General features: G+C 47.0%; 6 protein-coding genes across 12 annotated transcripts; 3 read left to right on the forward strand and 3 right to left on the reverse strand.

Annotated features, from left to right (window-relative positions):
* The first annotated feature begins 353 nt into the window (after positions 1–353).
* RhoGEF2 (Rho guanine nucleotide exchange factor 2) lies at positions 354–18,001 on the forward strand. Of its 5 annotated transcripts, none has more exons than XM_017073187.4 (24): positions 354–482; positions 1,757–2,082; positions 4,200–5,016; positions 5,477–5,569; positions 5,623–5,680; positions 7,861–8,000; positions 8,056–8,229; positions 8,592–9,677; positions 10,112–10,196; positions 10,257–11,079; positions 11,138–11,321; positions 11,389–11,500; positions 11,573–11,722; positions 11,786–11,836; positions 11,895–12,204; positions 12,257–12,394; positions 13,722–14,155; positions 14,219–14,810; positions 14,870–15,047; positions 15,110–15,303; positions 15,367–16,969; positions 17,035–17,244; positions 17,306–17,416; positions 17,477–18,001. In XM_017073187.4, exons 2-24 carry the CDS (start codon positions 2,057–2,059, stop codon positions 17,663–17,665), a joined length of 7,758 nt encoding a protein of 2,585 aa, XP_016928676.2. In that variant the 5' UTR covers positions 354–482; positions 1,757–2,056; the 3' UTR covers positions 17,666–18,001. The 5 variants fall into 5 exon arrangements, with proteins under 5 accessions (XP_016928676.2, XP_016928675.2, XP_016928678.2 ...); XM_017073186.4 differs by having other exon boundaries at positions 373–516; XM_017073189.4 differs by having other exon boundaries at positions 373–516; positions 12,263–12,394.
* LOC108009119 (uncharacterized) lies at positions 5,700–6,505 on the reverse strand. The gene has a single exon (XM_017073195.4). The coding sequence runs from the start codon at positions 6,503–6,505 to the stop codon at positions 5,780–5,782; it is 726 nt and encodes a 241-aa protein (XP_016928684.2). The 3' UTR covers positions 5,700–5,779.
* Positions 6,586–7,092, reverse strand: LOC108009120 (uncharacterized). The gene has a single exon (XM_017073196.4). It carries the CDS (start codon positions 7,090–7,092, stop codon positions 6,586–6,588), a length of 507 nt encoding a protein of 168 aa, XP_016928685.4.
* LOC108009121 (uncharacterized) lies at positions 7,217–7,837 on the reverse strand. Its single transcript, XM_017073197.4, has one exon. The coding sequence runs from the start codon at positions 7,723–7,725 to the stop codon at positions 7,297–7,299; it is 429 nt and encodes a 142-aa protein (XP_016928686.2). The 5' UTR covers positions 7,726–7,837; the 3' UTR covers positions 7,217–7,296.
* A 107-nt stretch (positions 18,002–18,108) lies between the features above and the next one.
* On the forward strand, positions 18,109–20,014 carry SmydA-7 (SET and MYND domain containing, arthropod-specific, member 7). 2 transcript variants are annotated; one of them, XM_017073194.4, is made up of 4 exons: positions 18,109–18,249; positions 18,314–18,385; positions 18,443–19,706; positions 19,775–20,014. In XM_017073194.4, the coding sequence occupies exons 2-4, from the start codon at positions 18,333–18,335 to the stop codon at positions 19,922–19,924; spliced, it is 1,467 nt and encodes a 488-aa protein (XP_016928683.2). In that variant the 5' UTR covers positions 18,109–18,249; positions 18,314–18,332; the 3' UTR covers positions 19,925–20,014. The 2 variants fall into 2 exon arrangements, with proteins under 2 accessions (XP_016928683.2, XP_016928682.2); XM_017073193.4 differs by having other exon boundaries at positions 18,245–18,385.
* A 132-nt stretch (positions 20,015–20,146) lies between these two features.
* On the forward strand, positions 20,147–21,920 carry SmydA-6 (SET and MYND domain containing, arthropod-specific, member 6). 2 transcript variants are annotated; one of them, XM_017073191.4, is made up of 4 exons: positions 20,147–20,284; positions 20,351–20,479; positions 20,538–21,666; positions 21,722–21,920. In XM_017073191.4, exons 1-4 carry the CDS (start codon positions 20,220–20,222, stop codon positions 21,890–21,892), a joined length of 1,494 nt encoding a protein of 497 aa, XP_016928680.2. In that variant the 5' UTR covers positions 20,147–20,219; the 3' UTR covers positions 21,893–21,920. The 2 variants fall into 2 exon arrangements, with proteins under 2 accessions (XP_016928680.2, XP_065719862.2); XM_065863790.2 differs by lacking the exon at positions 20,147–20,284 and having other exon boundaries at positions 20,530–21,666.
* Positions 21,921–22,067: the final 147 nt, after the last annotated feature.

Here is a 22,067-nt window from a genome sequence, read left to right on the forward strand (position 1 = left end):
CATTCTATTTTAAAGCAAACTGGAAGTCGAACAAGACATAACAAATTGACCAAGATGGTTTAAGTCAATATATCTACTTTAAGAACCCTTTTTTAGTACTGATGTAAAGCGAATTTGGGTCTTAAGTACCTTAATTACATACGTTTTCTAGACCTAAAGCTAGTTTAATAAGATTTGGGCTCGCATCCAATTTTTAATGCCCTACACAAAACGTTTGGCATACGAATTTTAATTCCAAACTATTTCCACCTTTAAAACCTACTCTTAGTTTACCATGCAGAGGAGCAAACGGTCCTAAGCCAGGCACTTGTTGTACATTTTTTGGGTACGGTACGGTACTCACTTCCGTACACAACCGACGGCACTTTCCAACACTGGTAAATATGCAAGAGCGCACTTCATTCCGAAAAGCAAGCTGAAAAGAACCGTCGTGTGCGTGGAAAAATAAAAACAATTTTGCGCAGCTTTGTGGAATACAATTGGTTGGTTTTGCGATTCGATTCGAGTGCGTTTAAAGTAAGTGCGTGGCGAAAGTGGCGGAGTGACAGTGGCAGTGGAGAAAGAATGATGCGCAGCTCGCTACGCGTGAGCTCACTGCAACAAAAGCAATAAAGAAAAGAGACTTTTACATACATTCCGCGCACCCACACACTGGCGTCAAACTTGTATATAGAGTGCATTGGTGCATTGTGTGTGCATACGTTCGTCAACGGGAAAAACATTTATTCGCGAGCCAGCAATTGCCAGGAAATATTGTACGCAAATTTGTCTAAAAATGATCTCTAACCCATCGCACGCAGACAGACGCAGCGCGCTTATAGGGGCAGCGTATGTATGACGGCATACGTACATATGTGTATTTATTTTCCAGTGTGTGGATGTGTATGCGAGTGCTGAGTGCTGAACTCTTGAACTGCAGTACATGGCTTTAATTCGATCTTAGGGATGTGCGGCTTGGGGGAGCGGGGGCGATCGAATTAATGAGTACATGATAAACAACTGGACGCTTTTCGAGACCCCGAAACGCTTGTTTTTCTCTAACAAGTGGCTTGCGGCAGCCATATTGTTTTGCCTTGCGTTTGCGGCGATGATCGCACTCGCACCCCCACACACACACACAGTCCAGTTTGTGTGTATACATATTTATTCAATTAAATATTTGCGTTTAATTAAAAAGGAGTGAGACTGCAAGAATTGATTTATTTGGGTAAACAAACAGTGAGATCAGTGTGAAACGGTAGTGAGAGAGAGTTTTTTGTCACGCTAATTGAACAAGCGATTAATTGAACAATCAGCTGTTCCAATGGAAATTAGGCAATTCTGGAAGGGATCGCTGGAATTCTGCTGCCTGCCTGACCCATTAGTATTTCATTTTTCGGCCAAAACTAGTTTTTCCTTTTCCCTGCCCCCCAGTCGTCATCCATTAAATGTTTCGTGAAAACTAGTCAGCAAAAAGCACAACAACAATAAAGCCAGCAACAACTGCAGAGAGAGAGAGCGAGAGAGTGCGACGAGAGAGCCATTGGAATATGTATGGCTTGCGAGTGAGTGTGTGGGTGCTGTTCGCTTATCTGTGTGTTGGAATAAAAACAATAAAATTGCAAGGAGATCGGTGCCTGCATTTTAACCCTCCCTCTGCCCCGCCTTGCCCACGCCCCCTTAACCCTTCACCACCCACCCAAAGAAAAAACAAATATTTTAATGTACATGCATTAATGGCCATAAACGATTTCAAACGAATTTTGTGTGCGCACAGGTTTAAGTGAAAAGTAGCAGTGCCTAATATATATAAAAACCATTCGAAAAGTGCAACAAAAGCCATAAAAAGGAACTAAAGCAACGGAGAATCGACGCAATTAAATCACTTCTGGAATAATTTCGCCCCGTTTTACCAGCTAATTTAAAAATAGCCGATCCGAAACCCATGCAAACCGTAATACCCCCTGGAATCCCAACCCTCCAACTTCGAGTGGCTTACGCATGCCTTTGAATTCGAACTCGAATTTGCATTTTCGCACCCGCACAGCAGCCCAGAAAAGCCATCACAGAGAACCCTATGGATGACCCATCAATCAAAAAACGGTGAGTTCAACTCGACGCTCCATGATTTCCCCCGACAGTAACCATTTTACCACTCAGTAATATGAGTAATTGCTCGAATTACGATAAATCGCTATCGTTCGCATAGCACTGTCCTCGGGAGACTTAATAATTGTTATTTTCCCTCTTATTCGTACCCCACAGTCGATTATACAAGTAAACATACAGTATAGATGCATTTATAATGCAAATTTTGAAGGCAGTGTCAACTGGTTGTGACGGATAAATCATTTAAATGAAATCATAGTCAACATAACAGTCGAATATCTAAAACGAGAAAGGCAAGGTCTTTAAATTTTAAGCAAAAAACTAAAGTTATCTATAAAACCAAAGCGAACAGAGGCAGTCAAACCGTTTTAACCCTTATCATTAGGTTCTTTTTAAACTGTACAAACGACATTAGTTTCATGCAATTATCTTTATGAACAACCAAGTTACGCAAGATCGTTGCGGAAATGGGGTACATTGAGTGGTTAACTTGAAAGAACTTAACAAATCCTATGGTATTCATGTTAGTTTACTGCATTTTAAGTAGTGTTATACGCCTAAGTTCCTTTGTGGTCCAGAATTTTTGTCACTAGTCTCGAGCCCAGATGAGATAACTCTGCATTAGATCACCGATCAACTTTTGTAACAAATTACTAATTCATTTGACCCATGATTAGTCACCTAACGTAGTTTGCCAATTGGCGAGGTGAAGCTTTTTATTTTTTGCTGTCTCACAGTTCTGAAACGCACTGTTGTTTGCTGATTGTTTATACCAATAGTTCCCCCAAGCTTGGGGTTGTTTTTGTGCGGTTTCGACTACCAAATGGATGACTTAATACATATATACTCGCCACCAACTTAGGGAGCGGCCAGTTTTCACATTTTACCATTTCTTTAATAGCCACCAGGGGAAGTTTTAGCCCAAATAGATTGGCAAAACCAATGGCTTTCTAAGCACGTCTGTGTGTGCATTTTGTGGTGGTGTTTTGTGAACCATGGATTGTATAATAAGCACGTCAAATGATTTAAATCTATTAACAGCTCGGATAGGTGTTGCTCATTTGATTTTTGTCGTACGATTTAGTGGGCTTTAACTGGTTTTACCCCGTCATCTTGGCTGCAGCGAGATTTCCTCAAAATTCAGCTGCTAAATTTAGACAGAGAGAGAATTCTCCTAGATCAAACAGAGAGACATGTTATTGACATGGGCCAATCAGTCAAAAAAGTTAATGTAAACATTCGCCTTTTGGAGGTCTTGTCCGGCTGTTATGGAAATAACTCATCATAATGATGAATTCACCAGGCACTGGCCACCAGTCGGGAAATGGGCTTTTATTATAGTCCGGGGTATATACCATATAGACGGGGTCTGAGCGCACAACTACGTACTCGTATATCCATTCCATTCACATGCAAAATGATCAAATAAACAGCAATTAAACTGTATCTATTCTTCGGCTGATTTAATTTTAGCTCAATTAAAAGAGACCCGCCAGCGACTACAGATCGCTGGGTTTTGGCTCTGGCTTTGGCTTTGGCCGTGACTTTCGTTACATGTTTGTCGCATTCACGGCGAGGTCTTGATTAGCTATCTGCTCTTAAAAACAGCATACCTGGCTATGGGAATCAGCAGCAGTTCCGTCATGAAATTATTTAGCATTGATTACCCTTCATAGATGATTGAATTGTCAATCTGCATCTGCAGGTTCCATTCAATAGTTGAAGGGCTACTACTGTGCATATAATACATGCTTATAAAGCTTTCATTATAGTAAATAAACAATAAAAATAAATTAATCTTTCTTACGAAGATGGGTAGTGACCAATCTGTGGGTCTATAAGAAGCGATAAAAGGTTTTACAAGATTATTAAAACCATGTTGGTAACCAATCTGTGAAAATGAATAAAGATAAAGATGAATTATTAGTCATTTAATGATTAGTCTTTACAATAATCGTAAAATCATATAGCTTTTTGCCCTTTATATGGAAATCACTTTGCCTTGGCTGCTCTACAGATCGAGATGGACCTACTTTCGACATGGTTTTTTAATTTTTTCTTTTCAAACTATTTGAATTCTTACTAAATTACATTTATCTCTTTCCCTTCAGGCTAATAGATTTATATACTGACGAACATGAATACGATGAAGTTCAGGAGCTGCCAGAAGAGTCAAGCATTCAGCCCCCGGAGTCATCAGCGAGCAACCCAAGCACGAACGGTGCCAGTCACTCGGGAACTGCAACTGCAACTGCAACTGGATCTGGATCAACAGCAAAAGGAGCTCCGTCAGTGGTTGCCCCACAGTCACCAGCAATTGTTGTGGACGCGGTGCCCGAGTTGCCAGCGCCCAAGCAGAAATCTGTGAAGAACTCGAAGAGCAAACAGAAGCAGAAGCAGGTGGCCAACAAGTCCAAAATCCCACGATCCCCTTCGCTGGCGAGCAGCCTGAGCAGCCTGGCCAGCAGCCTGAGTGGTCACCGGGATCGGGACAAGGATCGGGAGAAGGAACGGGACCGGGAGAATCACAACAACGAGAGTTCCGTGCCACCGCAGACGCCGCCGTTGCCTGCGAGCTACAAGCAGAGCCAGATGAATGGTGACGCCACAACTGCAGCTGGTGGTGGTGACTCCGCCCCAGCCACGCCCACATCCGCCAACAATAACAATGCGAGCAACAACAATAACGGGGGCGTGCAACCGAATCCGAATCAATCGGACAACGCCAACTCCGTCCTCCAGACGCCGGGGGAGCGCAGCAGTCTCAACCTGGCACCACGCTACCGGCAGCTGGGTGGGGGTGACTGCTATTCCAAGGATCCAACGACGCCAGCGACCACGCCGACGACGCCCGACCTAGCATTACCAAAAAATTTTCAGTATTTAACCCTGACTGTGCGCAAGGATGGCAACGGATACGGCATGAAGGTGGGTGGTCAAGAAGCACTAGAACGCAATCTACTTTCATGCTGTGTATACAGTTGTCATATATTCGTTTTTATACATTTTTAACTAGCGACTTACAATTTATTAGCTATACAAGTGCCTTAAAGATTAATTAGTTATAAACTTCAACCTTTGACTATAATTGTCTACTGTTAACTGCCTAATGATTGATTTTATATTCGTATAATGAACTTCGAAACTTTGAACAGGGCAGAAACTAACGTATTTAGGGTTAATTTCTCAATATCAGGTTAACTTTTGAATTCAAATTCTGGTTAATTGTTTTATTGGAAACTCAGTTACTCAAAACCATGTTATTGCTCATTCGTTATATTCATTTTACACATTGGTAACATGAGTTTGTTTGTTGATAAATTAAAGTTCAGTGATTTAAAAAAATAAATTTTATAAGTATTAACACCAACTTTCTTCTACTTTCCAGGTTTCCGGTGACAATCCTGTGTTTGTGGAAAGCGTTAAACCCGGAGGTGCAGCAGAAGTGGCTGGCCTGGTTGCTGGCGACATGATACTAAAGGTTAGTAAGGTGACTTTACCTAATGCAAAATGGTATATAATATTCTTTTTTAGGTGAATGGCCACGAAGTGCGGCTAGAGAAACATCCAACTGTAGTGGGTCTTATAAAAGGTATGTAAAAACAGAACAGTTGTGTGGTTAACCAAATTTTTATTGTGTAGGTTGGGGTACAACAAATTTTGGTTAGTGGAGATACATTTTAGAGGGTTTCTAAGCACTGGTGTCTCTAGGTGGTTTTCGGCATTGTTTGCAAGATTTTATGGGTTCTGGTCGGGGTTCTGGATGGGGTTGTTCGCCGCATCTACACTTCCTTTCATTGTCTGGGATTCTTGGGCATTTCCGTTTGTTGTCCTTCCAATTTTCGGCCTGGCGTTGTTTGCAACGTGAGCACTCGCAGGCTGGCTTCTTTGGCATTCGCGGCTCGTAGATGAAGCTATCCCTGTTTTGATTGCAACCAGGTGGAATCAGGGGAGCCTTTGGACAGTTCTTGTCCTTGCAGTGCGGTGGCATCAGTCCTGGTGGTCTGACAAGAGGCGTCTCGTCCAGTCGTTCCTTGCATATCTTTATTTCCTTCTTCTTGGACTGGCTCTCCTTGACGAGTTTCTTGACGCTTTCGATTAAGGCGGTCACATAGCCGGGGGCCTTCTCCAAGAACGCAGCCAGTCCAGCGGGAAACACACTCAGAACATCAAAGACGGATTTTACAAACTTGTTGTAGTAGTGGATGCCAAAGAAGGTCCACTCGCCCTCCGGTGGCGGCCTTGGCGGGCACATATTCAGTTTGCGTCGCGCCCGATCAGCGTAGGGTTCGATACGCTCCACCGTTTCCTCGTACACTTCTTGGGTCCTGTTCGGGGACTCCCACACACCGTAGTTCTTGGTGGCCATCACCACGGCGTAGACAACGCCCGCCTTAAAAATCAGGCCCACAACCATTTCAGCTTCGAAACCCCTATTCTCCGTATGATGTTTCGAAAATGCTCTTAAATTTTTTGTGACAGCCGATGTCTGAGTTTTTAAGATGACACTTTTTTGCCGCATGTTAGGTCGTCCTTGATCTTGGGTGATCGCCCTGGGCGGGTAGACTTGGTTTGACCAGGAGGAACTTGCATCTCTCGAGGAATATCTTCAAAGAAATTGCCAGTAGCAGTCTCTGAAAAGATTACCCCATAACGTTCAGAGCGTTTATCTCCGTAGTACTTTGAGAGCTTCGAATCTTTTCCGCTTTTAGGGTTTAGCATTGGGACCTCAAAACTATGGCCTAGGATCTTCTGGGTCTGCTCCTTGAAGTCCCTCGCCCAGTCGGGCATTCGAAGGGAGAAGTAGAATCCCCGCTGGAGAGCCACACTGCAGTTGCTTACAGCCGAGAAGCTGAACTCGCTTTCTTTCAAAAGGGGGCAGGTCCTTGTGAGATTCTCGGAGGCATCATGGACCATCTGCTCCTCCGGCTTCGTCCAACCATGTTTGACGGACGTGACAATTCCGGCTATTACGCTCAGTCGAGCCATTAATTTTGAAGACATGCTTTTAATTTGGGTTGTGTGAAAACAAATTTATCTATTGCATATCGGTTGTTAAATTGAAATACTTGTTTTTTAATGTTAAAGGGAAAGCTTGCTAAGTTTTGTTAACCAAAAGTCTTTTAAATGGTTTATATGGACTTGCTTCTTTTAATACAATGCAAGGTATATTATAGCTTGTTATTTATAAAAGGTAATTTAAACATATCACTTATCTATCCCCTTAATAAAACGACAAATGCTAGTTGCCAAGGATTCGGCTGCGCTGCTCCAGTAGGATGGAATCTTTTTAAGGGCCAGCCAGGTGTCATAGAGAGCATCGCCAACGCTTTCGCTCAGAGGCTTTGGAGGTGGCTCGCAGATGCTCCCCCTGGGACAAAACTTTTTCTCCAAATCCTCCTTCTTGCGCTTAAGTTTACGTTTGTCCTCGTCATCGAAGAAAGTGTTCTGGAAACTAGGGACCTTCTTTTCTACTGATTGGCCACCCGAAGAACTTTCTGTCTCAACAGAATCTTCTGTTTCTAGCTTTGGTTTACCGATTTCCGGTTCGACTGGATCCTCCCAGCCTCCCAGTTCCTTGCCCAAGTAAAAGGTGCCGGCAAATAGCACAAACTTAATTAATCTGTGCAAGATCATTATGAATTTGAATAGGGGAACTTTGTTTTATAGTTCATAGCGTCCGGACTTAAGGGGAATTTTTCTGGAAGAATGTATTTTTTTTTATTTTAGACACTCTAATCAAAGCATTATTTCTTTTTTGTAACTTTTAAGCCTCGAACACAGTGGAACTGGCGGTGAAACGAAGTCAGAAGCTAACGCGACCCTCTTCGGTGAGTGTGGTAACGCCTTCGACACCGATCTTATCCGGACGAGATCGCACTGCTTCCATAACTGGACCCCAGCCCGTGGATGTGAGTACCTCAACGTATTATCTAGGGGAAGATATTTAATAAATGTTTATTGCAGAGTATCAAACGTAGGGAGATGGAGACGTACAAGATCCAGACGCTGCAGAAAATGCTGGAGCAGGAGAAGCTAAATCTGGAGCGTTTGAAGAGCGACCAGAACAACCCGAGCTACAAGCTGTCCGAGGCGAACATCCGCAAACTGCGCGAGCAACTTCATCAAGTGGGGGCCGAGGTGAGTGGGGGAGTTACTCTGTAAGGTATATTCGTCCGTCCATACTCTAGGTAAGCTAGGTCAGCCAAAGCCCTTGAGCCCAGGAATCCTTTCCCTCCCAGAAACATGAAACTAATGCCGCAAGCAGATGCCCAGCCGCTCTGTTAACCCAGCTAATAAAATAAACTACCTAACAATTGCTATTTCGCTGTACGTAACAATGTTGAGCTGTGCGCTATTTAAACACGAGAGTTCCAAAGGAAGTCAGTATAAAAACCGAATGATGCTACATAATCTCTATCTTTCTTTTCCATCTCGCGGCATTCTAACGCACACCCATGACGAATCTGAATCTGAATCCGAAACTGAAACCCTAACACCAGGATGCACCGACTGTTAAACTTCAGGCGGCCGTTGGCAATAAGAACACAGCATTACTAACGCCCAACCAAATCCAACACTTGTCCGCGTCCGCCACTCACAGCAATCAGCAATTCCATCATCTTCACAACCACCACCACAATCTCCACAACAACAATTATCCGCCACAGCAACAGCCAGCTAGCACCTCACCCGCATTCCTGTCCCTTCTGCCGCGTTCCCTTTCGTCCCTGTCGCTGGGCACGCGCAAGAACAAGATCGAGAAGGACCTGACCACGTCCTCTCCGTTCGGCCTCACCACGGACTTCCTGCAGCAGCAACGAATGAGCCACCAGGCGGCGGCGGAGGCCATGTCGCAGTCGATGCACCAGCACACCAGCACGCCAACCTCCCAGCAGCAGTTCTTCCATCCGCACCAGCAGCAACATCGTTTCAAGGATTCCGGACCGTCGTCGAAGGGCAAGAACAAGTTTCTCATTTCGAGAAGTCTCATCGAGGAGGATGTGCCGCCACCACTGCCGCAAAGGAATCCGCCCAGGCAGCTGAACTTGGACCTTAAGAATGGAAATGCATCGCCAGGAGGCTCGCAACTGGTTGCTCCTGTCTCCGATCTGGATCGCGCCACCAGTCCCCAGTTGAACAGATCGCAACAGCAGCAGCAACAGCTGCCCAGCAGTACCGACAACAGTCCAAGCAATGCCAAGTCGAAGCGCTCCAAGATTAAGACGAAGGCCTTGTCGGATCCCAAGATGTCCACCCAGATGTTCCTGCAAATGGAGTCGGCGTGTGCGGCGGGAGCAGCCAGCGGAGGAGCCATAGAAGTGGATGGGGGACCACCACCGCTGCCGCCTCGTTTGCCTGGCATGATGTCGGAGGACATGAGCCGCGGCAGCTGTCAGAATCTGGCTCAGCCCAACTCCGTTGGCACTGCCTTCAATTATCCCCTGGTCTCCACCACCACGGCGGTGCAGAACGACAACCTGAACATTGCCTTTCCTCTGTCCCAGCGACCCAACATTGTCCAACAGCTGCAACAGTATCAGCAGCAGCAGCAGCACCATCAGTTGGGAGGTGGCCAGGCCACAGGCGTAAGTAGCTAACGAATCACTCGAACTCTATTCTCTCTGCCAACAAAGAAACACTGCCGAAAACGTAATCCTCTAATCCTCTAATCCCCTAACTCTCTAACTCTCACACCCTTTCCATTATCTAACATTTATCTGTTTCATGCTTGTAACTATTTAATCGACGCTATCATAAGTTGCCAATGTTAATAATATTATTTTAATTAGCTTCCCGCTAGCTCAACTAACAGCAACCGAAAACACTTTTGATTGTTAAACATGAATAACACGCAGGAAATCTATTGTTATTATTTTTGGGTATACGTATTTTATTTGCATCGGAGATGTAGACTTTGAAAAGCTATTTGCAGGTCAAATTACCTTTACTTTGTGTCTTACTTGGGTTTGAATTATGATAAAAATGGAAGATGTATTTATAAACGCATTTAACTTCACAGGCTCTGGGACAGACACCGAATTTGGTTAAAAACAAACATAGACGCGTGGGTTCCTCACCGGACAATATGCATCCCCGACATCCGGGTAAGAAAAATAATATTCCATTTCTGTATAATGCGGACTTTAATACCAACTCCTTTACAGATCGTTTGATTAAAACTACTTCCGGTTCGTGGGAGATTGTCGAGAAGGATGGGGAATCGTCGCCGCCCGGAACTCCTCCTCCGCCATATTTGTCCAGCTCGCACATGACCGTTCTGGAGGATCCCAACGAGAACTGCCGCGGAGCAGCTGCATCAGGCGGATCAGGAGTCTTTATCGAATCGCATCAGTTCACGCCGATCGCGGGAGCTTCTTCCCCCATCCCGATATCCCTACATTCCGGCCCCATTCATGCGGCCCAGTCGAACGATTCGCAAAAAGAGATCATCTCGATGGAGGACGAGAACTCGGACTCGGAGGAGCCCTTCATCGACGAGAATGGACCGTTCAACAACCTGACCCGTTTGTTGGAGGCCGAGAACGTAACTTTCCTAGCCATCTTCCTGAACTACGTGATCTCAAACTCGGATCCCGCGCCACTTCTCTTTTACCTGATCACCGAGTTGTACAAGGAGGGCACCTCCAAGGACATGCGCAAGTGGGCCTACGAGATCCACTCCACATTCCTCGTGCCTCGTGCCCCACTGTCGTGGTATCGCCAGGATGAGTCGCTGGCCCGCGAGGTTGACAATGTCCTGCAGCTGGAGTTTGACAAGGTGGAGATCCTGCGCACTGTCTTCCTACGCAGTCGCAAGCGGGCCAAGGATCTGATTAGCGAACAGCTGCGCGAGTTCCAGCAGAAGCGCACCGCCGGCCTGGGCACCATGTACGGACCCACCGATAGCAAGCTGACCGAGGCAAAGACGGACAAGCTGAAGGAGCAAATCATCGACAAATACTTGATGCCCAATCTGCAGGCGCTGATGTGAGTATTGAAGTTTATTTCACTTTTCCTTTACTCATGTATTTACTTACCTGTATAGTGAGGATGAGAATGGCCAACCGCATGAGGATGTGCGGAAGGTGGCCTTATGCTCTGCCCTCTCCACGGTCATTTACCGAATTTTCAACACTCGTCCGCCTCCGAGTAGCATTGTCGAGCGTGTCCACCACTTTGTGAGCAGAGACAAGAGCTTCAAGTCGCGCATAATGGGCAAAAATCGCAAGGTGATATATTCGAAATGCTCTATTTATTTTACGTCATAACTAAAAATGCAAATCTATCACCCCGCAGATGAATGTTCGTGGTCATCCATTGGTATTGCGTCAATACTATGAAGTGACGCACTGCAATCATTGTCAGACGATTATCTGGGGTGTGAGTCCGCAAGGTTATCATTGTACAGGTGAGCATCACTCTCTCGAGATAGCTATTCAAATGTATATTTCATATAATATGCTCGATTTTCTCAATGCAGACTGTAAATTGAATATACACCGTCAATGCTCGAAAGTAGTTGACGAGAGTTGTCCAGGACCCCTGCCCCAGGCAAAACGTCTCGCTCATAACGATAAAATCAGCAAGTTCATGGGCAAAATTCGACCGCGAACCAGCGACGTTGTAGGAAGTAAGTCAAAGGAACTTGAGAGATTGATTGAATACTAAATGTTCCTATTATTTAACCTGCTAGATGAAAAACGCAGTCGACAAGACGAGGATTTGGATGCTGAGTTGACTCCAGGTGAGATTTAACAAAAAACTAAAAAATGACTTTACTTACCTGTATTGTGTACTTTCAGATCGTGGTCAGACGTCGATTGTGCGGCAACCCTCGGATCGCCGGCCGGATGGGAACATTTCGATGCGCTCGAATGGGAACACATCCTGCAACACTTCGGCGCTAAACACCACCGACCTGCAGAGTTCGTTTCACGGCAGTTGTGCCAACGACAGTATTAATGCCGGTGGTGCCGCCGGATGCAACATGGACCTGTCCACGAGTGTGGCCTCCACGGCTCCTTCGAGCAGTGGATCCGTATCCGCCGGCCTGAGTGTGTTTGCCGAGCTGAATGCTCTGGATGCGGTGGACAAGGAAGCGCGTAGGGAGCGGTGAGTTAGAGAAGGAATCTATTACCTTCGCTTTGATGACATTCCCTCTTAGTTACAGTCAGCATCCGAAGCACAAGAGCGCCCCGGTCTCCGTGAACCGCTCGGAATCCTACAAGGAGCGCTTGTCCAACAAGAGGAACCGCAACAGTCGCCGCAAGACCTCTGATCCAAGTTTGTCGTCGCGTCCCAAGTAAGTTTGAGGAATCGATTTCACTGCCACCGCGGAGGAGAAGGAGGAGCAGAAGGCCTGGCTGACCTACTGTCCTTATGGCTTGTCCTCCTTCGCCGTCTCAGCTTACCGAATAAATTCCTTCATTCCCCATGGCCATTGGCCACTGGGCACTCCCTGAATCCTCTCAACTAAAGCATTTTCCTACTCTTTTCTGCGACGGCCAAGTAACCGGATATTAATTTTACTAATTAATGTGAATTGCGCAGCAATGCAATCAATACAAGTCTATACGTCTGCCTTCCGTTGTCGCGTCTTTGTGGCGCAAACTTTCCACGAACTTTCCGCTGCGTGTTTATTCTAAAAGATTCGCTTTAGTTTGAGTTTTTAATTAAACCATATTTGAGTTGGCAGGGATATGATTAGCAGACATTGCAATAACACCTCTTCGTGGAATTGCCCCCGCAGGGTATCCAGCCTTCGAGCAGTCATTACCACCTACCACTCCGCCCCCATCTGATGTTTACGGTGACCATTACCGCATACGTATGTGTTTAGCAGCCACTGTGGATGGGATAGTTGATTAGACGCCGGCATTGACATCGATTATATTGTCCGCCCTGCTTTTTGCACCGCAATGTGGGCCACAGTCCGTTCTTGGTCATGTTAGTCAATGCCAGTCGCCTCCTGGCTCCCAGCCATCGTTCTTCCTCCGCTTCCTGTTGACAAACTGTTTGAGCCACTGCTCCCGACATATTTTCCTACCAACACCTGCCAGCCTGGCTGCCCTTTCAGTGGCATTTCTCGCGTTGGAATTGACTCACCAGTCCGGCATTAAATCGCCTTCAAATATTATAAATTAATCAGTCGGAACAGTAATAATGGAAAGAAATATCCGTTTTAATCGTAGCAAAAGTTTCAAGACGACTCTAAATTTTAATAGTTTTAAGTGAGTAAGGGCTTACTTGAGTTCCCATTTGTGAAGGCTGTACGTGCTTGTTAACACAGAAAGTATTCAAACTAAGGTCATTTATCAAATCGGAACCGATTCCTATTGTACACCAGATTTTTAAGAATTAATTTTTTTGGAGTTCTATTTTAAACTTAAAGATTATTATCTTTATCATCATTATAACGTCCTCCAGATTTTGAGTTTGATATAGAAATATTATTAATATATCCGTTAAGCTAGGATATTCCACTAAAACGATCGAACACTTTTTGATTGGCCATGGATATATTTAGTTGTAAACCATGTTTCCCCTTTCTGATGTATACAATATTTTCCATTGTAATCCAACAACAAACAAAATTGAATTATGTTTACCATTCTTATCTTTCAACTCAGTGATGAGCAACTGGACTTGGGTCTTTCGAACGCCAACTATGTGGCGAGTTCCAATTCTAGTCTCTCTTCAGCTGGCGGCAGCGAGAGTCCCAGCACTTCGATGGAGCACTTTGCTGCGACCGGACCAGCCGGTGGCGTCCAGGCACCGCCTGTTGGATTGAACCAAAGCCAGCATCCGCACCTGCTCATCCAGCAGCATGCCCAGCAATACTGTCAGCAGGATTCCTTTCAAGCGGGTTTGGCCGGAGGCGGGGGAAGCAACCCAGCTAGCAACTCGACTTTCTGGAATGCCGGCCACCCGCTGCCCAAGCAATGGAACCTGGAGAGCGAGGATGAGGACGATGTTAACGAGGCCGACTGGAGTTCCATGGTGGCCGCCGAGATGCTGGCAGCCTTGACGGACGCCGAAAAGAAGCGTCAGGAGATTATCAATGGTGTGTAAACTTTACAACTGTAAATGTGCTTTAATACATTAATTTCTTTGTGTTCCCTTTAAGAAATCTATCAAACTGAACGCAACCATGTGCGCACCCTCAAGCTGCTAGATCGCCTGTTCTTCCTGCCCCTCTACGAGAGTGGATTGCTGTCTCAGGATCACCTGCTGTTGCTGTTCCCGCCCGCACTGCTGTCGCTTCGCGAGATCCATGGCGCCTTCGAGCAGAGTCTAAAGCAACGACGCATTGAGCACAACCATGTGGTCAACACCATTGGAGATCTGCTCGCCGACATGTTCGACGGTCAGTCCGGAGTGGTTCTTTGCGAGTATGCGGCGCAGTTCTGTGCCCGGCAGCAGATTGCCCTGGAGGCCCTCAAGGAGAAGCGCAACAAGGATGAGTCGCTGCAAAAGCTGTTGAGGAAGTCGGAGTCGCACAAAGCATGTCGCCGCCTTGAACTGAAGGACTTGCTGCCCACCGTGCTGCAGCGCCTCACCAAGTATCCGCTGCTGTTTGAGAACCTGTACAAGGTGACGGTACGCCTGCTGCCAGAGAACACCACCGAAGCGGAGGCCATCCAACGAGCCGTGGAATCCTCGAAAAGAATTCTGGTCGAGGTCAACCAGGCAGTGAAGACAGCCGAGGATGCTCACAAGTATGTATCAAGCAAATGTGTTTTGTATAACCATTATTTAACTCGTCTTATTCAAACAGACTACAAAACATTCAGCGTAAATTAGACAAATCCTCCTATGACAAGGAGGAGTTTAAGAAATTGGACCTGACCCAACATCACCTCATCCATGACGGCAACCTGACGGTCAAGAAAAATCCCAGCCTTCAGCTGCATGGCTTGCTATTTGAGAACATGATTGTTTTGCTGACCAAGCAGGCAAGATTACACCCCCAAAAATAAAAAAGTAATGTAGTTAATTAGCGGTTTTCTCTCCATAGGATGATAAATATTATCTTAAGAACCTGCACATCCCGCTGACGTTGAACAACAAGCCAGTCAGTCCCATCATGAGCATAGATGCGGAGACATTGGTGCGGCAGGAGGCGGCAGACAAGAATTCCTTTTTCCTCATCAAAATGAAGACATCACAAATGTTGGAGCTACGTGCGCCTAGCAGCTCGGAATGCAAGACGTGAGTAATCAAGGCATTCTGAACCCCACTCTATTGTTATTTATTTTAAATGATTTCCCACAGATGGTTTAAGCACATCTCGGATGCTGCTGCTCGTCAGTCGAAGAATCGCTCGAAGAACGCCTCCAACAGCCATGACACAAGTACCAGCGACCCAGCCCTCACCGCTATTCCGCATTCCAGCACCAAGGAGTCGTTGGAGCTGACCACCGATTGCGCACAGCCAATGGCGGCGACAGCCACGTTGACCACCACACCCTTGGCGCCAATGCTGCCGATAGCCACGGTTACACCGGCTCCAGCGACCAGCAACAGCAACACTAGCACCACTACGGGAGTACAGCTGCGAGATCCTCCACGGGATGTGGGAACAAATGAATCTGATGCGGATTACGTAAACACACCGAAGGTGCAGCGATCGAGCCAGAATGAAGTTAGTCGCTCCATGTCCATAAGAAGCACTGGGGAGCCCAACCACAAGTATTCCGCGAATGGTACAGAAGCCAGCGACGTCACTCTGCGCCACTCCCAGTCGACCAGGGAATCGACCAGGCCAGGATCAACCGGGGAGGAAAGGAACTCCACGTATGGCATGGTGGGAGGTAACTCCAAACGCGACAGTGCCAGCATTGTTTGCTCGAACAATTCGAACAACACGCGCACCCTGTTGATGCAGAGCCCCTTGGTGGATCCCACGGCCATCCATGTCAGCATCAGTCCGGCCCACACTGCGGAACCGGTGTTGACTCCGGGGGAGAAGCTTCGCCGCTTGGACGCCTCCATCAGGAGTGATTTGCTCGAGAAGCAGAAAATCATTTGTGATATCTTCCGTTTGCCAGTGGAACACTACGACCAGATTGTTGACATTGCCATGATGCCAGAGGCGCCGAAAGACAGTGCAGACATTGCCCTAGCTGCCTACGATCAGATTCAAACCCTGACCAAGATGCTGAACGAATACATGCACGTGACGCCCGAGCAGGAGGTCTCGGCGGTATCCACTGTCGTCTGCGGCCACTGTCACGAGAAGGAGAAGCTGCGCAAAAAGGTGGCTCCATCCTCATCGTTCTCCTCGTCGCCGCCACCGCTGCCGCCGCCCAACAGGCAACATGCCCAGGCTCAGGCCCAGATACCGCCATCGCGGCTGATGCCCAAACTACAAACCCTTGATCTTGACGAAGTTGCCATACACGAAGACGATGACGGATACTGTGAAATCGACGAACTGCGCTTGCCAGCGATTCCGTCCAAGCCACATGAGAGGCCCACAACGCCACTGGCTCCGTTCAAAGCTGAGCCGCAGACTTCACAATCTGTTGCTATTGAGTCCACGAAACGCCAAAGCACTGGTGATGTACCTGAGGGTCTGCCGGTCGAGAAGGAACAAACCGAGACGGTGTCGACGGACAACAAACTGGCACAGGCACAGAAGGAAGTAAAAGCCGAGCTCTCAGATAAGCTACCTACTACAAGTGAATCATGTAACCAAGAAAAGCAGAATGTGGAAGCGGACAATACTAAGGAAAAGGCTGATTTGACGACCGCTGATAACGAGACCTCGGCAACAGCACATGTAGATGGAATACCCAGCCAGATCAGCGAGGTGGACACTACTGAAGCTGTGGAAAAACCCGAGGCCGACCACAAAGAGGACGTCGATGTTTCCGTAAATACAAAAATGACTTTTGTTACTCCTTAGCATATCATATTTTAATCAATGTTATTCTACAGATCGAACAAGTCGCGGTATCCAGAGTCGATAGCTCGACGCAGACATCACCAACTGAAGCGCCGAAAGAAACGGAAAAGTTAACCGGAGGATCGGGCAGCACCTGTGGGCCGAATCGCATCCAGCATGCCAGTGTGCTGGAGCCGAGTGTGCCCTGCCATGCCCTCAGCAGCATTGTAACAGTACTGAATGAGCAGATTTCCATGCTATTGGTGGGTTTAACTAATTTTAAAGTGAAGAAAATTCCTTTTTATATTATTTACCTTATGATAGCCGAAAATTAACGAACGCGATATGGAAAGAGAGCGGTTGCGTAAAGAGAATCAACACCTTCGCGAGCTTTTAAGTGCGCTGCATGATCGACAGCGAGTTGATGAAGTAAAGGTAAGGATGCAGCTAAACTTCAAGGAAAATCTAGATGTTAACGTTTTCTGCTGTCCACAGGAAACTCCGTTCGATCTTACGAAGCTGATGCATGCTGAGGATGTAGAGTTTGACGATGATATTGACGCCATTTCCAACAGTTCGCTGACGCCAACGCCCACGCCGGTTCCCACGGCTTCGCCCAGCGCCAGCGGCCAGGTTCAGACAGCGGAAGCCATGAGAGTAAACAGCAATGAGGATGAGGAATAGGAAACTTGTTTAATTTTTTTTGTATAAAATACAATTTGTTCTTGTTTTCCCCACAAACGCATTCGACCAATTGAATTGGCGGCGTCTATGTTTTACGAGTAGCCTTTCTAGAGCATGCCTTTTACTACTGTTAATGTAGCTTCATTTGTTTCTTAAAATATTATGTATTCCACAAGAACCGATAACACTTTAAATTAAGCCTAACAATGTCCCCTCGTAAAACTAATTAAATACCTATACATATGCATATTATCGACTTAAACAAAAATATCAGCTAAATACACAATGTTTGATACATTTATAAAGAACAATAAACAATATAGTTATTGAGAGGAATATCGGAGAAGACTTATGTGTATAGGTGTTCTCCCTCAGGGAAGAGCTAAGTGAAAAACCGATCAGACACGTTAGTCCGGCATCACCTCCTCCAAACGACTGAGTCTATAAATAAAGCAGCATCTCGTTCGAGCTACGCACGCAATTAGCGAAAGTACTTAGCAAAACGACAGGGCTCCTGAAAAAGAGGGAAATTCCTCGACCAGCAACACCGCAGAGTATATTTATAATTGCTCAGTGCGTTTTGGGTGAGTAAAAGAACCACAAGCCGTTGGCAAAATCGAATCACTAACTGAATAGTTTTCACGCCAGGCAACAACACACGTAATCGATGCAAGAATTTGGCGAAAATATTCAGCAGGTTCACAACGAGAAGTTGGGCAGGTGAGCTGAGCTGAGCTTAATAAAATATAGAAATTAATTATAATTATTATTTCGCAGGCACTTGGTGGCAGGCATAAACATCGAACCGGGAGACACGATTTTGGAGGAGCGGCCCCTGCTGGTGGCTCCCCACTGGGAATGTCACCAGCTAAAGTGCGCCCAATGCCTCCAGGAATCCTATGTGATGTGCCGGAGGTGCCAGGTGTTTCCCCTGTGCATGGACTGCAGCCAGCATGACGAGTTCGAATGCCAGTTCTTCTCCAGCGGAGCGGGGAAAGCCATCTGCAAGGACATTCTAGTGAAGAACTATGGCATATGTGGACTGCTGAAGCTGCTCCTTCTGCTGGAGAATCCTGATACGAGGGCGGATTGCCAAATGCTCTTGGATGTACCTGTAAATCTGGCTGATTACCGCGACGGAGAAGGAATGTGGCAAGAGCACGAGGAGCTAGTGGTACGTCCACTGATGGAGAGTGGCCTCGTGGGTGCTCTACCCGCTCAGCAGTTGACTTCGGATGGGCTGCACGCCCACTGCATCCGCATCGACAGCAATTCCTTTGAGGTGACCGCCAGGGATGGTGATACCTTGAAGGGAGTCTTCGTTTGTGGAGCTGGTTTACCACACCACTGCGTTCCCAATACGGTGGTCGCTTTGGATGAGCAGTTCAACATGAAGCTGTATGCGGCTGTTCCCCTGCAGCCGGGTGATATTATATACAACTCGTACACCAATCCCCTGATGGGCACCAGCCAGAGACAGCACCAACTGCGGCTTACCCGGAGATTGGAGTGCACCTGCTCGCGCTGTCTGGATCCCACTGAGATGGGCACCCACATGAGTAGCATGAAGTGCAGAGAGTGCGGCGGATTTTCGATTTGTGAGATAGATCCCAACGGAAGGCTGGGTGACTGGCGCTGCCCGGATTGTAATACCCTTCTTACCGCCGCTGAGGTCCACGAACTGCAGGCCGAAGTGGGATCAGCATTGGTCGAGGCCCGGGGTGAGCTGCAGGTCTACGAATCCCTGCTGACCCAATATGGGCCCCTGCTCCATCCCAACCACTTTATGCTGCTCGACATCAAGCAGAACATTGCCAGTATTTTGCGGGCTGCGGCATTGATGAACTCAATGGAGCAGCCGTGCAAGAAGCTCCTAGCCCGTCGGGTGGAACTCTGTTCCGATCTGCTGCCCGTCTGCCGGGCTGTGGTACCGGGCCTCTCCAAGCTGTATGCCATCGGTCTGTTTGAGTATCTGCTGGCGTTGGTGGAGCTCGTGGAACTGCAGTTTGCGGAGAGTGACCTGGACAAAAAGGAATACGTGGTGAGTAAAATGGGTCGTTTTAAATTTGATGAGTTTTTTTTTTTTAATTTAATGGATTTGTTTTAAAGGCTCATTTGAGGACCGCCAGTATGGTGGCCAAGGAGGCCATGGACTTACTTCGCTTCGAGCCGGAAAACTCAGCGGAAGGCTATCTTTCGGACCGGATTTCCATGGAGCTGGAGCGTATTGAGTCCGATCTGAAGAAGTACGGCCGATAGGAAGGCAAAATGTTTTTCAATGAGTCTTGTATGCAATCCGCAGCTGCGTGGATTTTTAAATATAAAATAAATTAGATTAGTCGAATGGAAGCAGTGTTCCCTTCCTTCAGTCGTGGCCACTCTTACAATGTGTGTACGTGCACTGGCGACACGGTTCAACGTTTGGCGGCTGGGTGGGGGAATCATTGACCAAGAAATAAATAAAGAATTGTCGTTCAATTAAAAATAAGTTGCAGCATGGCGCTGGTTGTGTTGTCAGTATGCCAAAGGTAGCCGAAGGGAACGGGATCAGAGAATGGCTGCAGTAACGGACGATTTTGTGAAGAAGTGCGAGGTAAAGCAGAATGACACGCTGGGCAGGTGGGTTCTACTAGATAGTGTACCCCACTATAACCCATTTAATATGTAATCCCTATTTCCCTAAAGGTTTGTGGTTGCCCGGTGTAATCTTCGGGCTGGCGAGACCCTGCTGCTGGAGAGTCCCATCGTGGTGTTACCCCAAATGGGCGATCGTCGCTGCTCCAAGTGCTTCAAGCTCACCGAGAGCTTTTGCAGGTGGGTGGACTCCATAGAAGATTTTCGTCCAGCTCTGATTCTTATGTAAGCTCCTTAGAAAGTGCCGTCTTTTGGCCTTGTGCGAGGATTGCGAGGATCATGACGTGCGCAATTGCCAGAGGCTTTCTGAGCTGGAGCTTTCAGAGGACCAACTGGCGGTTCTCCAGGGAAAGGAGCACACCGAAGTCCAGGCAGCCCTTAAGTGTTTGCTTCTGAGGGAGCATCAAGAAACCCAACCCTTGTACGAGGAGATGACCCAAATGGAAGCTCAACTGGCGGCTAGAAAGGGCACCGATATTTGGAAAAAGTACCAGGAGCATGCCCTTGCTCCTTTGGAGAATGGCGGAGTGCTGAAACAACTGCGTGGCGGTGCGGACGAGGAGCTGGTTCAGGGTCTACTGGGTATCCTGGACATCAATGCCTTTGAGATAAGGGCTCCAGAACCGGGAGGCTCCATACGAGGATTGTACCGGAGGGCGGCACTTTTTCCCCACAGCTGCATGCCCAACTTGCAGACCGCCATCGACGACGAGCGGCGGATTAAGGTCTTCTCCAATCGGTTCATAGCCGCCGGGGAGATCCTCTACAATTGCTACACCAACGTACTCCTGGGCACCGAGGAGCGTCGACAAATCCTCAGGGAGGGCAAGTGCTTCGATTGCACCTGTCCGCGTTGCCAGGATCCCACCGAACTGGGCACCCACATGAGCAGCTTCATCTGCAGCCACTGCTCCTGCCGGGGGGGCTACATAGTCCGTCAGAGGGAGACGGGAACCTGGCAGTGCCTCCTCAACCCGGAGCACTCGCTGAAACAGGAGTTTGTATCGAATATGCTGGAGCGGGCAAAGGAGGAAATATTCCACGCCAGGGATGATATATACAGGCTGGAGCTTCTGTTGGCGAAGTTGACCCGACTCCTGCATGGGAATCATTTCTTAATGCTGGACATAAAACAAAACATTGCCTCTATCCTTCGTCAGATCCTTCAGAACATAACGCACCGGCCAAATAAGAAGGTCTACGAGAGGAAGATCCGTTTGTGCCAGGAGATACTACTTGTGCTCAAGGTGATAGCTCCTGGAGTCTCCAGACTAAAGGCTATCGCTCTCTATGAACTGGCCAACACGCAGGCGGAACTGACCAGAAAGCTTTTCAACGAGAAGGAGCAGAGTTCCAGGGATCTAGTGGTGGAAAAAGTCATAATTATCCTTAAGCATCATCTCTATATATTTTTGTTTTTAGGTGGAATTGGAACAAGTTGAGGTTATGCTAAGGGAATCGCTGCGAATGCTTTTATTTGAGCCCTTGGCCACTCCAGAAGGTCAGCTCTCGCGCACCATGCTCCGCGAGCTGAAGGAGCTGCAGGATGACATAAAAACTCTTCAAGAATCGAATGACGCTGTGCGTAATTAGTAAGAGTGCTCGCTTGGGTAGTTGAAAATTCTTTTTGAATTAAGAAATGGTTATTTTGAAATCGTTTTTTATATGGGGGCAACATGATTTAAATGGCCCTATTAAAAATAAAAAGAGAAGAGAATAAGGATTCATTTCGGAACCAGTCCGCAAACATATCATCATTTTATTTGGC

The sequence above is a fragment of the Drosophila suzukii genome, chromosome 2R (genome assembly GCF_043229965.1).
Source record: "Drosophila suzukii chromosome 2R, CBGP_Dsuzu_IsoJpt1.0, whole genome shotgun sequence".
Lineage (NCBI taxonomy): Eukaryota > Metazoa > Arthropoda > Insecta > Diptera > Drosophilidae > Drosophila > Drosophila suzukii.